We start from the raw sequence: 16,687 nt of genomic DNA, 5'->3' as shown, positions 1-16,687 counted from the left end.
CTGGACTGTTTTCTAAGCAGTGGTGCTTTTAAGAAACCGAGTGTCAGCCAGGCGTGGTGGCTCACGCCTGTAATCCCAGCACTTTGGGAGGCCGAGGCAGGTGGATCATGAAGTCAGGAGATCGAGACCATCCTAGCTAACACGGTGAAACCTCGTCTCTACTAAAAATACAAAAAATTGCAGGGCGTGGTGGCTGAGGCACAAGAATCACTTGAACCCTGGAGGCAGAGGTTGCAGTGAGCCGAGATCGCACTACTGCACTCCAGCCTGGGTGACAGAACAAGACTTTCTCAAACCAAACACACACACACACACACACACACACAAAAGCATGTGGGCTTTGTGCCAGGACAACAGTGAATTCCATTGATTGAATGGCATCAACCCTGCTTTAGAAAAGGTAAATGAGGCCGGGCGCGGTGGCTCAAGCCTGTAATCCCAGCACTTTGGGAGGCCGAGACAGGCGGATCACGAGGTCAGGAGACCGAGACCATCCTGGCTAACACGGTGAAACCCCGTCTCTACTAAAAAATACAAAAAAAAACTAGCCGGGCGAGGTGGCGGGCGCCTGTAGTCGCAGCTACTCGGGAGGCTGAGGCAGGAGAATGGCGTGAACCCGGGAAGCAGAGCTTGCAGTGAGCCGAGATCCGGCCACTGCACTCCAGCCTGGGCGACAGAGCGAGACTCCGTCTCAAAAAAAAAAAAAAAGAAAAGGTAAATGAAATCCTGAATGTGTTGCTTTTCTAAGAACTGGCAAGAAGAGGCACAAATGATAGCAGGATCTGAGCCGCCACAGGATATCTCAGAAAAACAAAGCTTTCAGACACTCGTTTTCTTTTTTCTTTTCTTTTTTTTTTTTTTTTGAGACAGTCTCGCTCTGTGGCCCAGGCTGGAGTGCAGTGCCGCAATCTCAGCTCACTGCAAGCTCCACCTCCCGGGTTCACGCCATTCTCCTGCCTCAGCTTCCTGAGTAGCTGGGATTATAGGAGTGCGCCACCACACCGAGCTCGTTTTTGTGTTTTTGGTAGAGACGGAGTTTCGCCATGTTGTCCAGTCTCGTCTCAAACTCCTGACCTCAAGCCATCCGCCCACCTGGGCCTCTGAAAGCCCTGGGATTACAGGCATGAGCCATCGTACCCCGGGCATCCCCAATGCTTTTGAGCTAACAAAGACATCGATTCCTGGATTTCTCTTGGTGTCAAGACCTTGGCGCTAGTACTTCCAGAAGTGGCCTCTGGCGGGTGGTGAGGCGTTGGGGCCACAACCTCTGACCTCCTGGTGCCTCACTCCAGGTGGAGATAAAGCTGCTGACACTTTGACGGCTGCCAAACTTAGAATTAAGACATCCTCCTCCCAGCACATTCCAACTGACATTTGCTGAGGCCCATAAAAAGTAATTGCCTTTTAAAATGGTGTGCAGGCCTAGGGATTGGCTGGTGAAAACATCTGAGTGAAGGCTTGGGGGAGAGGTAGAAGTTACCTGTTTCCCCAGGGAGGAAAGGGGGATACAACACCTTTATTTTCTTGGGGACTGGAAAAGGTACAGTTGGATAGTTAAGTTTGAAAGAGAATAGCATGACACAAAAAAGAGAGAGGGACATTTAACAAGAAAAATCCCTAGAGGGGGAGATTAAAGTGAACAGGTGCTGGAAAAATGTTTCTGCATATTAGAGCTTAATTAGATTTGAAGATGAATTCCAGATGGGCTAATTATGTGTGAGTTGTTGCAGGTTATTTCTTGTAGGGGCAAGCGTGTATTTTTGGAAATGGTGATTTAGTTTGATTGGATTTGATTTTTGCCTCCTACCAAATCTCCATTGAAAAACCACCTCTTTTGAGGCCCCAGGACTCAAGCAGTAGTCCCCGTGTCTTTAGTGTCCCCATCACAGCCAGCAGAGCCCGGAATGTGGAAGCTGTCCTTACCGTGGCAGCCACTCGTCACGTGGAAGGAGGACACACGACCCTCACCCACGTCAGTGGAAAGTCATTTCAGTGTCCAAGGAAGGCAAACAGAGCAGAACTGTGTATTTGCAGGAACGTAGCCTCTGATGGGGCGGGGAGCAATACGTGAAATGGAAATAGAGTACAGGTTCGTTCTCCTGCCCTCCTGGAAAGATTGGTTGGATATATTTGGACCATTTTTCTCTGGGAGGGTAGAGGCAAGTTCTTGTTGGCCGCTCTCTAGCTGTGAGTAGAGAAAAGGTGTGAGGGTATGGAGACTGAGATACATTTCAGGCCAGACATTGAATTTAAAAAATTTTTATTATTTTTTAAGACTAGTCAAGTACAGTAGTGAGAAAGGGGGAGAGAGTAGAACAAGGAGTTGGATATGTCACTGACTGTGAACAATCAACTGAGATAACTCATCACCTTCAGACCAGCCAGAAACTTAATTTTCAAGCAAGGAGCAGGGCCAAGGGCCACATGGGGCCTGGGGCTTCTCATTAGGATAATGGACTTGGTTTGACTTGGGAACAGCTTGTGATGAGTGTCTCAGAAGACAGCAGGGCTCCCTGACGTCCCCAGGAAGGTGTGGTTGTGCTAGGGGTGGCCTCCCGTCAACCCTGCACACCTCAGGGAGATTTGCTTGGCAATCATTTTGGGTCTGAGAGCTCCAATAAACGTAAACTTTTATGTAAGGCCCTATAATTGGAAATTATGGATGTATAATTTACGTATGACTTAATGAATGATTTATATAATGTTAAGTGATGATTTAGATAGAAAATATGACCCCCTCTTGCAGAATCTTTAATGAAAAGCTTTGGTTCTTATGAATTTATGTCTGGAGCTCTGTTTGAACTCAGCATGTTTGACATAAATCAGATCTAATTGTCATTTTATGATTAATGAACATATGCTGGCCGTTTTTCCCCATAATTAAACTTTATGTTCCGTGCATCTGACAAAGCAAAACAAGTTGAGACTTTGACAGATTGGTGTGGGGCTCCCGTGTCTTTGTGTGTGTGTGCGCTCATTTGTGCATGCCTTTACTCTGTTCATGTCCAAGTACTCGGTTTCTGGAAAGTCGGGTTTTCAGAGGTGTGAGCGAGATTCTAAGAGTTAGCATTCAGACTGTGAGGCTTCATGTGCTTTTGGAGGATGGACAGGGCACGGGTCCAGCCTGAGGGGAACACGGACCCTTCTGCCTGTCGCAGATCGCACCTGAGTGCCAGGCCAAGCACCGTGGGTGGAGGGGGAGGCATTTGATGTGCTCTCCCGGTGGGGAGTCCTAGTGCCCGAGAGCTTGACCGCTTTCTCAGGCTGTGGTTATAATAAGGAGCCCCAAGAAATGGTGGAAGGTGGTTTCACTGCAAAAATACGCATGTTTTCCTTTGTGCTATCCATACACTTCAATAAGATTTGTAGTAATTTAAAAAGTGAAGGCCGGGCGCGGTGACTCAGACCTGTAATCCCAGCACTTTGGGAGGCTGAGGCGGGCAGATCACGAGTTCAGGAGATTGAGACCATCCTGGCAAACACGGTGAAACCCCGTCTCTACTAAAAAATACAAAAAAAATTAGCCGGGTGTGGTGGCAGGCGCCTGTAGTCCCAGCTACTTGGGAGTCTGAGGCAGGAGAATGGTGTGAACCTGGGAGGCAGAGCTTGCAGTGAGTGGAGATTGCGCCACTGCACTCCAGCCTGGGAGACGGAGCAAGACTCTGTCTCAAAAAATAAATAAATAAAAATAAAGGGTGAGACAAACATGCGAAAGGAAAATCATCACCACTGATCGCCTTTGCTCACTGCTGTTCCCCTCTGACTATTGCAGGACGTAGACAAGTTTGGCAACGAGATCACCCAGCTGGCCCGGCCCTTACCTGTGGAGTATCTCATCATAGATGTAAGTGCCCCCCATGCACAGCCTGGGCAGACAGACCCATCAGGCGCCTTGGAGGTGGGACTGCTGGGTGGTGGCTGCTCAAGGGAGGAGGCTGCAATTTAAGGCACCCTCTGCCTTGTGCTGTGCCCACCCCATAACAGGCACCCAGGAGTGGTTGTAGAGTCACTGAGCGTGCGGTGTTGCTGTAGAGTCACTGAGCGTGCGGTGTTGCTGAAGTGCTCACAGCTTTAATGGCTTTTTGTTGTAGTTTCAGGTTTTTATTTCCTTGACATCAGCCTAGGGGTTAACTGTCCCCATACTAAAGTACAAAGGACCACCGACCCCAGGCTAGGGAGCCTCTGGAAGGCAGCGAACCGCCAATGCTTGGGTCTCCAGTCACCGGAGCATCAAGCAGTCTTGTCCAGATGTGCTGTGCTTGGTGTGTGGCTGTCAGCTGTCCTGCACGTGCAGGTGCTGCCCTGGCCCCAGCACAGCTGCCACAGCCCACAGTGCGTCCGGGCCACTTCGTCCAGAGTGGGCCCCAGGGGACGCACCTGTGACTCAGTGTTCTTGAGTGAGGGATCAGCGTGGTTTACTGGGTGGAATTCCAGGAGCCACAAATGCCCCTGGCTCTTCCACATCTTCCGAGTGTCTCAGCTCCTCTCTGGAGGCATTTTATGGTCATGGAGATACGGCTGTGCCATTGGCCACAGGGCAGCAAGGATGGCAAGATGAGTCTTTGCATCAGCCCCACCAGAGCTCTGTCCGGAGTGGACGGGAGGCAGCTCATTTGCTATGCTGCTGCCGTGCCAGGATCTATTCAGGCTGCATTTGAGCTCGAATGGGCATGTGATTCAGGCAGTAAAATATCATTGCATTCGGAGCAGCAGGTCCCCACGAGCCAAGCCCATCGATGCACCATTCCAACTGACAGCTCCCGAGAACATATTTATTACGTAGGCCGTGGAGGCCTCTGGTTTTTAGACTACCTGGGGTGTAATTAAGATGAAAACAGATTGATGGAGCATACACCCAGGAGGAGCCGGCATGATTTAAAACCAGCTTTCTCAGGTCTTCTACCCCGAGCGGCCTCCCCACTCGTTTCCTCTTCTTTTATAAAGGAAGTTAACTTTTTGCCTTAGTGCAGTTTTTCAGAAGTTCTTGTTTTTGGGAGAGCATTTTGCTCTGTGATGCCCAAACTCCTTGACCCTGTGGAAGTGAGGCATGAGGAGTCCTTGAGAGCAGCTGCCCAGAGAGGTGTGTCAAGCTCCATGCCCAGCCCCGGGTCACAGGCACTGGCCTGGGTCAGGGTTCTTAAACCTTGGGATGGGATGGCTGGGCAGGCAGGAAAAGGCACCAGCCAGTGTTCCTGGGGCTTCTTTGTGGGTTCTGGGGGCATCATCTGGCTGATAGACGATGGGTAGGGTAGGGAAATGGCTTCAGTGTGTAAGATGGGAACTGATGCCCTGCCTGGGACATCTGGGATGGGCTGTGTGGACTTCGGTTCTGTTACCCTCCAAGGGCCAGTTACAAGGCCAGCAAGACCCCGGTGGTCCCACTAGCTCGCTCACTAGCACGTGTTCTGGGGGTGCCGCACTCCCCATTTCTAGGCCTTCCCAAAGGAGACGCCTGAGTAGGCCAGGCTTTGTCTCTGCAGGAGGTCAGCACCTCCCCTGTCTTCACCTGGTACCCGGCACTGTGTGTGCCAACGCTGTGTGTACCAACACTGTGTGTACCAACGCTGTGTGTACCAACACTGTGTGTGCCAACGCTGTGTGTACCAACGCTGTGTGTGCCAACACTGTGTGTACCAACGCTGTGTGTACCAACGCTGTGTGTACCAACGCTGTGTGTACCAACGCTGTGTGTACCAGCCCCGTGGTACCCGGCACTGTGTGTGCCAACGCTGTGTGTGCCAGCCCCGTGGTACCCGGCACTGTGTGTGCCAACGCTGTGTGTACCAACGCTGTGTGTGCCAACACTGTGTGTGCCAACGCTGTGTGTACCAACGCTGTGTGTACCAACACTGTGTGTGCCAACGCTGTGTGTACCAGCCCCGTGGTACCCGGCACTGTGTGTGCCAACGCTGTGTGTACCAGCCCCGTGGTACCCGGCACTGTGTGTGCCAACGCTGTGTGTGCCAGCCCCGTGGTACCCGGCACTGTGTGTGCCAACGCTGTGTGTGCCAGCCCCGTGGTACCCGGCACTGTGTGTGCCAACGCTGTGTGTACCAACGCTGTGTGTACCAACACTGTGTGTGCCAACGCTGTGTGTACCAGCCCCGTGGTACCCGGCACTGTGTGTGCCAACGCTGTGTGTACCAGCCCCGTGGTACCCGGCACTGTGTGTGCCAACGCTGTGTGTGCCAGCCCCGTGGTACCCGGCACTGTGTGTGCCAACGCTGTGTGTGCCAGCCCCGTGGTACCCGGCACTGTGTGTGCCAACGCTGTGTGTGCCAGCCCCGTGGTACCCGGCACTGTGTGTGCCAACGCTGTGTGTACCAGCCCCGTGGTACCCGGCACTGTGTGTGCCAACGCTGTGTGTGCCAGCCCCGTGGTACCCGGCACTGTGTGTGCCAACGCTGTGTGTGCCAGCCCCGTGGTACCCGGCACTGTGTGTGCCAACGCTGTGTGTACCAGCCCCGTGGTACCCGGCACTGTGTGTGCCAACGCTGTGTGTGCCAGCCCCGTGGTACCCGGCACTGTGTGTGCCAACGCTGTGTGTGCCAGCCCCGTGGTACCCGGCACTGTGTGTGCCAACGCTGTGTGTGCCAGCCCCGTGGTACCCGGCACTGTGTGTGCCAACGCTGTGTGTACCAGCCCCGTGGTACCCGGCACTGTGTGTGCCAACGCTGTGTGTACCAGCCCCGTGGTACCCGGCACTGTGTGTGCCAACGCTGTGTGTACCAGCCCCGTGCTGGGCACCCAGGAGGCGAGTACTCCGATCATCTTCATCTCGAGGAAGAGTAAAGTGAGGCCCAGGATCCCTCACTGACGAGGCCATGTAGCCGACATGTGGCACTGCGGCCCGAGTCTTCATGCCCCGCCCCACCGCTTGCCCATGAAGGGCCAGCTCAGGCCAGAGATGCTGCCGGTGGCTCAGCTGTCCTTCCAGAGCGGCTCGTGCTGGCACAGCAAATCCCGGGCCAGCCAGCTCAACAACAACTCACTGCCTTTGCTGATGCAGAAAACAGACCAGAACCGCACTCATTCTTTAGAAACAGTCCCAAAGGAACCAGAATAGTTCCCCGAAATCTGGAAGAGGTGTGACTCGGCTGCTGCTGTTCTGTTGCAGAGAAAAGCAGCATCAACTCAGCTTGGGTGCTTCACGAAGAATGAAAGTTGTATTTCTATTGATATTCTTGCACATTTAACCACTGTCCGTGTAGCTTCTATTGATTATATGTTAGGTACAAAATGCCCTCTGTTGTCATTAAGGCCTGTCTGAGCCCCTGAAGTACTTAGCTGGCCTTTGGGTATCAGCTGTGAGGGAGAGAGAAGAGCTGAGCCGTGTGTTCCTCAAGGGCCTTATATTCACCCCTGCCTGGAAAAGCCCACAGCTCCATGGAGTGGCCCCCAGCATTCAGAAGGGGCTTAGCAAGCTGCTGGAGGGTGCTTTGTTTCTTGGCTGGCTGATTTCCTCATGTGCCCTCCAAATCCAGGGACACGAATTTCTCTTCAGCAAAGTCAGCTCCTGACAGCCTCCTGGCCCCTTCCATTCCCTTCTTGTCACCTGGACAAGGGGTCAAACCTGCCTTTAGTTCCTCCATAGCAGAGGGAGAGAACCTGCGTGAAGGGAAGCTGTGCCGCGGGGGGAGTCCCAGTGCCCTTTTTGTAGGATGTCGAGGCCAGTGCACAGGCCAGAGGCTGCCCGGATATGGTGTAGCTTGCCTCCAACATGGCAGAGTTTCAAAGTGTTTGTTTAGAGATGACACTAATAGATAACGGTTCCCTTCGACGGAGAGCTTGTAGAACTCTCTCAGAATTGCTGGGAGTCGTTAACTCGGGCTCTGGGAGATGCTTTGGGCTGGCTGGGAGTTGGCCACACCATTTTCAGCCTCATTTATCATGGGTTTATGTTTTTCTTCATTAGATCACAACAACTTTCCCCAAGGATCCAGTTTACACTTTTTCTATTTCGCAAAATCCATTTCCTATTGAAAACCGGGATGTATTGGGTGAGACACAGGTGAGCTCTTTGTCTTTAGAAACATAATTTAAGGTAACTGCTGATTGCTTATCTAGTGTCAGTATTGTTTTTCCAGAAAACATCAAGCTTTCAAACGCTCCCGATGCATTCTCGTGACAGGTCAGCTGGGGCCTGCTGTGGGGCACTGTTGGTCAGGTGGACGCCCTTCCTGTGGCTGGGTGATGGACAGCCACAAAGGCTAAGCCCCTGACGTCCTCAGACTGGTCCCATCCTCAGTGGACCTCGTAATTTTCCCAAATGTGTCACTTTGTGTCTTCTGCCAGCAGCCTCGTCACTGTTGGTTTGGCCTGGCCCTTGCCTGGTCACCTGCTCAGGCACCTTGGGACTGTGTCGCCCCTCGTCCTGGCCTCGGCTTTCCCATGTGTAGTGTTGATCTGCTGTTTAGCGTGGCTCACGTGTTGGCCTCTGCTCTCACCGGCAGATCAGGCCAGGTCCGATTTGCTGTCATGCCTTCTGCATACTGTGTAGACAGGCTACGTACACACGATTGTTCTTAAATCATAACTTGCTAACAGACATTTCCGAAGAATGTCTATAATGAGGTTTTCTTCAGTGGCTGACAAAGCTTCTGTGCTTTGGTCCCCTCAGTGCCCATCCGCCCAGGGAACTTGGGGTGCTCGTAGAGGCGCAAAGCCGATTATTAGGGTGCACTCTTGAAGCTCTGTGTGTGGTTCTGCTGACGATGTCTGTGCCGCATCACGGCTGCCCTGCACATTCCTCCCTCCTGCCACCCTGTATGGAGAATACAGTTCGACAGGAAAAGCCAGACGCATCTCCCTGCCCTGAAGGGGGCCCCAGGCCCCTCCCACAGCCCACTCTTCACCTGGGGGCCAGCGTGCATTGCCCTCTGTTTGACTGTGTCTCTGTCTGAGTCACCTTTTTTTTTTCTTCTTCTTCTTTTTGAGACAGAGTCTCACTCTATCACCCAGGCTAGAGTGCAGTGGTGCGATCTTGGATCACTACAACCTCCACCTCCCGGGTTCAAGCGATTCTTCTGCTTCAGTCTCCCAAGTAGCTGGGATTATAGGCACACACCACCAAGCCTGGCTAATTTTTTTTTATATTTTTAGTAGAGACGGGGTTTCACCATGTTGGCCAGGCTGGTCTTGAACTCCTGACCACCTGCCTGCCTCTGCCTCCCAAAGTGCTGGAATTACAGCGTTAGCCTCCGTACCTGGCCAGTCTGAGTCAGCTTTAGAAGTGTGTCTTCTTGCACATCTGGGTAGTCAGGTGTGCTGAGAGCATCTTCTTGGGAGAAGAGGGCAAGAGCTTGCTTTGCAGCTGCCTGCTCCTCTTTCTTGGACCCTGTTTGTGGTTGCAGAGGCAGAGGGAGAGGTGCCTCTCAGCATTCAGTGTATTGAGTTGCATCTTAGTAGGAAACGGCTCTGTTTCGGGGTCTGGCACTGGGGGACTGTGTGGAACATTCATGTTTATTCCTGTCCCTCTAGGACTTCCATAGCTTGGCCACCTATTTGTCCCAGAATACCTCATCCGTGTTCTTGGATACCATCTCAGATTTCCACCTCCTGCTGTTCCTGGTCACCAATGAAGTTATGCCTCTGCAGGTGCGTGCCCAAGTGTGGTGTCTGCCTGAGCAAGTGGGCTTTGCCCGCCAGGAGATGCCTGTGTCTTGCTTTCTTTCCTCACAGACCAGAGCGTGACTGGGAAACTGGGTCAAAGCTTGGGGTCACATGTTGTCCCCCTCATTTGTCCTGTGGGCAGAGTGTAGGCAGCAGCTTTTCACAAGAAGCTTGTTGATAGAAAGATGAATTTTTTCACCTTTAGCATTTTCATTGAGTGTCTGCACCTCTGTGAGGAAGTACGGTTTCATCTGTTACAATTGGATGGCAGGCAGAGGTGATTTAGCTCTGCCTCCAGCGTTAGAGTTAGACAGTTTAAAAAATTCCTGTTCTAACAGTTTCAGAGTCACAGCCTCTGCTTTTTACTCATATCTCCCCTCCTCCCGAATCAGCTCTGGTTTTATTGCCTTGGCCCAGAAGGCTTGGCCAGCTTCCAGACCCCAAGCTCACAGCTGCACAGTTGGCATTTTTAAGAGGCACTGTTGGGGGAGAAGAGGGCGAGTGCTTTGCAGAAGCGGCTGCTCTGGGTAGTCGGAGGGCAGTGGGCAGCTGCTCCCAGGAGGTTCTTGCATGTGCCATGTGTGGGGGTCCAACTTTGGCTTTTTCTTCACTATTCAAGCCGACAGGAAATGCCAAAGAGAAAGGAGCAAATTCTTTCTGAGCTGCTCCGCCACTGACTCAGGACCTTTCCCTGAAGGAGACAGAATGGAGAGGCTCCTCCTCCCCCAACCTTTCTCTGTCAGGAAGCCTATAGCTGTTCTTGTATCCTGCTAGTTTATTTTGTGTCTGTATTTTGTCTCAAAACCACTCACTCGGGTATTTGACATCAGGCACCGTGTGCCTCTTGCCTGCCTGTGCCTTCCCTAGTCAGCCCAGGGAGCTGCACCTCCTGCTCTCAGGTTCAGCTGCTGCCCATCTGTCTGGACAGGTGGTGAAAGGTGAGGCTCCTCTGCACCAGAGCCACCTTGCTAGTATACTGCACTATTTTTGCAGTCATCTGTTGGAAGACATTCTCTGGAGGTACTGAGAGCTCCTGAAGGCTTTATCCGTTTCTCATATATGATTTTTTTTTTTTTTTTTTTAAGACGGAGTCTTGCTTTGTTGCCCAGACCGGAGTGCACTGGCACAATCTTGGCTCACTGCAACTTCTGCCTACCGGGTTCAAGTGATTCTCCTGCCTCAGCCTCCCGAGTAGCTGAGATTACAGGTGCCCGCAACCACGCCCGTCTAATTTTTGTATTTTTAGTAGAGACGGGGTTTCACCGTGTTTGCCAGGCTGGTCTCAAACTCCTGACCTCGTGATCCGTCTGCCTCCGCCTCCCAGTGTTGGGATTACAGGCGTGAGCCACCGTGCCCATCCTTAATGCATTAATCCCCTGCACTTTGACCCGGAAGGCTAGGATAGAGAGTGCCTTTTTCCAGACACGATGGAGAAGAGAAAGAGGCAGGGGGATGAAATGTAAGGGAAGAGGACACGTCTCACAGCCAGGGTTCCACCCTTCATCCCAGCCTCCAGGACGAGAGGCATGAGCTCCTATCGTCTGGGCTGTTGAGCACTGTCAGTGCACGGCAGAGGCACAGATGCCTGCTTGGGCCTATTTGGGAAGAATTTAAATTCTAGTTCAATTTAGCACTTGAGTTTATAGATGTAAGTTGTGGCAGTTTACGTTTTATAGTGATATCCTGCAAGATTTTTTAAATGTCCTCGGAAATATGTCTTAGTGTTGGGGAAAAAGAAACCTGTCCCAGCAGGAAGCTGCACAGCAAAGTGGAACTTTCCTTTTGGCTTCTTGTAGGACAGCATCAGCTTGCTGCTGGAGGCTGTGCGGACCAGAAATGAGGAGCTCGCCCAGACATGGAAGAGGTCTGAGCAGTGGGCCACCATCGAGCAGCTGTGCAGTGAGTACCCCCACCCCCTGCCCTGGTACCCCGTGGTTGCGGCTGGAGAGCAGTCCACTCTGCACAGCTCCCCACTGCCTGTCGTGCCCTGGATTCTGTACCCCAGCTGCATCCTGGCAGCTGCTGTGGGCAATGAGACTAGAGACTCGACCTCCCTGCCAGGCACGTGGCAGTTTCCAGTGATGTAACATACATGTTGTCCAGGCCATGCATCTTAGGTGCACAGCCCTGTAAATTTTATAAATCTATACATCAGAGATACTAATCTCCAGGCATCCGAGGAGCACTTTCAGCATCATTGTCTTAAGAGAATCAGAAACTCTGTGGAAGCGCAGGACCTTTTGGTCTCCTTGGGAATTTCCCTTTAGTGCTTAAAGCTGTAAGGAGGAGAAGCCTACAGCGTGCGTGTTCTTCCTGGCGGGCTCTCTCCAGAATGAACCGCAGGCATTGCGTGTCTTCAGGACCCTCAGCCACCAAGTCCCGAACAGCTCCCCACCCGCGAGAACCTGTGGCAGCATTGCTGCAGGGACTCCTCACACACCGTGGTGCCCTGTGCAGCCTGACTGCCTGTCCTGAGTCTGTCAAGCTGAGAATACCAAAGTGCCCAACAGCTGCTACAGCCTTGGACAAACACTAGAATCCCTCTATTAACAGAGCCTTCAAAATAACATATCAAACACCTTTATACCATTTTCTCTTTTTTTTTTTTTGAGACAGAGTTTGGCTCTTGTCGCCCAGGCTGGAGTGCAGTGGCATGATCTCGCCTCACTGCAACCTCCACCTCCTGGGTTTAAGCGATTCTCCTGCCTCAGCCTCCCGAGTAGCTGGGACTACGGGCGGCACCACGCCAGGCTAATTTTTGTATTCTTAGTAGAGACAGGGTTCCACCATGTTGGCCAGGCTGTTCTCAAACTCCTGACCTTGTGATCTGCCCACCTCTGCCTCCCAAAGTGCTGCTGGGATTACAGGCGTGAGCCACCACGCCCAGCCAAGGTTTTCTTTTCATACAATTCTTTATTATTTTTATTTTTGTAGAGACAGAGTCTCACTCTGTTGCTCAGGCTGGAGTGCAGTGGCACAATCATAGCTCCCTGCAGCCTCAGACTCCAGGCTCAAGTGATCTTTCTGCTTCAGCCTTCAGAGTAACTGGGACCACAGGCTCACACCACCACCCCCAGCTAATTCTTGGGGTTTTGTTGTTGTTTTTTGTTTGTTTCTTAAAAATAATTTTAACTTTTATTTTAGATTCACAGGGTACATGTGCAGGTTCGTCACCTGGGTATATTGCCTGATGCTGAGGTTTGGGTATGATTGATCCCATCACCCAGGTACTAAACATAGTACCTAATAGTTTTTCAGCCTTTTTTTTTTTTCTTGTTTTTGAGATGGAGCCTCACTCTGTCTCGCAGGCTGGAGTGCAGTGGCGCAATCTTGGCTCACTGCAACCTCTGCCTCCTGGCTCGAAGCAATTCCCCTCCCTCAACCTCCCGAGTAGCTGGGATTACAGATGTGCGCCACCACACCTGGCACTGCCATCATTATGCACATGAGTACCCACATTTAGCTCCCACTTATAAATGAAAACATGGTATTTGGTTTGCTGTTCCTGCATTAATTTGCTTCAGATAATGGCCTTCAACTGCATCCAATTGCTGCAAAGGACATGATTTCATTCCTTTTTATGGCTGCAAAAGTTTTTAATTTTTTTGTATCAATGAGGGCTCACTGTGTTGCCCGGACTGGTCTCAAACTTTCTGGCCTCAAGCATTCCTTACACCTCAGTCTCCCAAAGCCCTGAGATTATACCTGGGAGTCACGGCACCCAACCCTTTTATGCGATTCTAACAATGACACCAGAGTCTTTTTTTTTTCTTTTTTGTTTCCCTTTTAGAGACAGGATTTCACTCTGTTGCCCAGGCTGGAGTGCAGTGGAGTGATCATCGCTCACTGCAGCCTTCAATTCCTGGGCTCAAACGATCCTCCTGCTTCAGCTTTCTGAGTAGCTAGGACTATTAGCATAAGCCACTACACCCAACTAATGGTGTTTTTGTTTTGTTTTTGTTTTTGTTTTTTTTTGAGACGGAGTCTTGCTCTGTCGCCCAGGCTGGAGTGCAGTGGCCGGATCTCAGCTCACTGCAAGCTCCACCTCCCAAGTTTACGCCATTCTCCTGCCTCAGCCCTCCTGAGTAGCTGGGACTACAGCCACCCGCCACCTTGCCCGGCTAGTTTTTTGTATTTTTTTTAGTAGAGACGGGGTTTCACCGTGTTTGCCAGGATGGTCTCGATCTCCTGACCTCGTGATCCGCCCGCCTCGGTCTCCCAAAGTGCTGGGATTACGTTGTTTTTTTTTTTTTTTTTTCTTTTTTTCTTTTTTTTAAGAGATGGGGTTGGCTGGGCGCGGTGGCTCACACCTGTAATCCCAACACTTTGGGAGGCTGAGGCAGGTGGATCACGAGGTCAAGGGATTGAGACCATCCTGGCCAACATGGTGAAACCCCATCTCTTACTAAAAATACAAAAATCAGCTGGGCATGGTGGTGAGCGCCTGTAATCCCAGCCACTCGGGAGGCTGAGGTAGGATAATCGCTTGAACCCGGGAAGCGGAGGTTGCAGTGAACTAAGATAGTGAGACTGACCTCAAGTGCCACTGCACTTCAGCTTGGGTGACAGAGTGAGACCCGCTCTCAAAAAAACAAGGAGGGCCGGGCGCGGTGGCTCACACCTGTAATCTCAGCACTTTGGGAGCCAAGGCAGGAAGATCACTTGAGCCTAGGAGTTTGAGACCAGCCTGGGCAACATGGCAAGACCCCATCTTTTTTTTTGTTTGAGATGGAGTCTCACTCTGTCGCCCAGGCTGGAGTGCAGTGGCACTTGAGGTCAGTGTCGCCTTGACCTCCCCAGGCTCAAACAATCCTCCCGCCTCAGCCTTCTGAGCAGCTGGGACTACAAGCATGTGCCACCATGCCTGGCTGATTTTTTTTTTTTTTTTTTTGAAATGGAGTCTTGCTCTGTAGCCCGGGCTGGAGTGCAGTGGCTGGATCTCAGCTCACTGCAAGCTCCGCCTCCCGGGTTTGCGCCATTCTCCTGCCTCAGCCTCCTGAGTAGCTGGGACTACAGGCGCCCGCCACCTCGCCCGGCTAGTTTTTTGTATTTTTAGTAGAGACGGGGTTTCACCGTGTTAGCCAGGATGGTCTCGATCTCCTGACCTCGTGATCCGCCCGTCTTGGCCTCCCAAAGTGCTGGGATTACAGGCTTGAGCCACCGCGCCCGGCCAGCCTGGCTGATTTTTTAAATTTGTTGTAGAGATGAGGTCTCACTGTATTGCCCAGGCTGGTCTTGAACTCTTGGGCTCAAGCGATTCTCCCGCCTCAGTGCTGAGATTGCAGGGGTAAGCCGCCATGTCCAGCCAACTCTTTTATAATAGGCAGTTCTGACTGGTGTAAGATAGTATCTCACTGTGGTTTTAATTTGCATCTCTGATGATTAGTGATGTTAGGCATTTTTTCATGGGTTTTTTGTTTGTTTTGAGACAGTCTCATTCTGTCGCCCAGGCTGGAGTGCAGTAGCGTGATCTCAGCTCACTGCAGCCTCTACCTCCCGGGTTCAAGCAATTCTCCTGCCTCAGCCTCGTAAGTAGGTGGAATTACAGGTGGCCACCACCACACCCAGCTAATTTTTTTAGTTTTAGTGGAGACGGTTTCTCCATGTTGGCCAGGCTGGTCTCGAACTCTTGACCTCAAGTGATCCGCCCACCTCAGCCTCCCAAAGTGCTGGGATTATAGGCATGAGCCACCACACCCGGCCCTCATGGGTGGTTTGGTTTGGTTTTGAGATGGAATCTTACCCTGTCAGCCAGGCTGCAGTGCAGTGGCGTGATCTCGGCTTACGACAACCTCCACCGCCTGGGTTCAAGTGATACTCCTGCCTCAGCTTCCCAAGTAGCTGGGACTACAGGTGTGCGCCACCATGCCTGGCTAATTTTTATATTTTCAGTAGAGATGGGGTTTCACCATGTTGGTCAGACTGGTCACGAACTCCTGACCTCAGGTGATCCACCCGCCTTGGCCTCCCAAAGTGCTGGGATTACAGACATGTATACATCAGACACAAAGATCAGCTCAGGATGGGTCATAGGCCTAATGGTAAAAGGTAAAACTATGAAGCAGGCTGGGCACGATGTCTCAACTGTCATCCTAACACTCTGGGAGGCCAAAGCTGGAGGACACTGGAGCCCGGAAGTTCGAGAGCAGCCTACACAACACGGAAGCCCCGTCTGTACAAAATATATATAAACAAAAGAATTAGCTGGGCATGGTGAGTGGTCCACACCTGTAATCCCAGCTTCTGGGGAGGCTGAAATGGGAGGATCCCATGAGTCCGGGAGGTCGAGGTCACAGTGAGCCATGATTGTACCACTCCAGCCTGAATGACAGAGCGATACCCTGTCTTAAAAAAATAAAAACTATAAAACAGTTATTATTAAGTTGAATCTCTTCAGGGCCTTGGAGTACACAAAGATTCTTTTCGGCAGGAGGCAGGACCTTGGGGTAGCACACAGAAAAACACGGGCATAAAAAAGGTAAATTGATAAATGTATGTTACGTAAACAAAACACTTGTGCTCACCAGCACTGTTAGAAACATGGAAAGGCACCGATGGGGGATGCAGTATTAGCGATACATACACACAACATGACTTCTATCTGAAACTTAAAAAGAACTCTGCTTGTTGATAATCATGCAGAAAGAGCAAAAGAATTCTGCCTGTTGATAACCAAACAGAAAGAGCATAAGAAGCTGGGCAGAGGGTGAAACGTTTCACAATAGGAAATGCAGGCCGGGCGCGGTGGCACACACCTGTAATCCCTGCACTTGGTGGATCACTTGAAGTCAGGAGTTTGAGACCAGCCAGGCCAATATGGTGAAACCCCATCTCTACTAAAAATACAAAAATTAGCCAGGTGTGGTGGCGCGTGCTTGTAATCCCAGCTACTTGGGAGGCTGAGGCAGGAGAATCGCTTGAACCAGGAGGGTTCCAGCGGCTTCACATCTTCACTCACACTTGACATGGTTGGTTTTTTTCATTTCAGCCACACTGATGGATGTGTAATGGTTTATCATGTTTTAATTTGCATTTCCCTGATGACTAATCATAGTGACTGTTCCTGCATCTCCTT

At 51.3% G+C, this 16,687-nt stretch overlaps 1 protein-coding gene across 4 annotated transcripts in view; it reads left to right on the top strand.

Annotated features, from left to right (window-relative positions):
• Positions 1–16,687, top strand: part of NPLOC4 (NPL4 homolog, ubiquitin recognition factor) — an 87,614-nt gene that overhangs the window by 67,292 nt on the left and 3,635 nt on the right. For all 4 annotated transcript variants that reach the window (XM_074020920.1, XM_045376493.2, XM_045376492.2 and 1 more), the window contains 4 exons: positions 3,773–3,844; positions 7,916–8,011; positions 9,481–9,597; positions 11,409–11,511. In XM_074020920.1, the coding sequence (XP_073877021.1) occupies positions 3,773–3,844; positions 7,916–8,011; positions 9,481–9,597; positions 11,409–11,511 (388 nt within the window). The remainder of the gene's footprint in view (positions 1–3,772; positions 3,845–7,915; positions 8,012–9,480; positions 9,598–11,408; positions 11,512–16,687) is intronic.

Source organism: Macaca fascicularis, chromosome 16, assembly GCF_037993035.2.
Source record: "Macaca fascicularis isolate 582-1 chromosome 16, T2T-MFA8v1.1".
NCBI classification, from domain to species: domain Eukaryota; kingdom Metazoa; phylum Chordata; class Mammalia; order Primates; family Cercopithecidae; genus Macaca; species Macaca fascicularis.
This window is presented reverse-complemented; position numbering and strand designations above follow the sequence as displayed.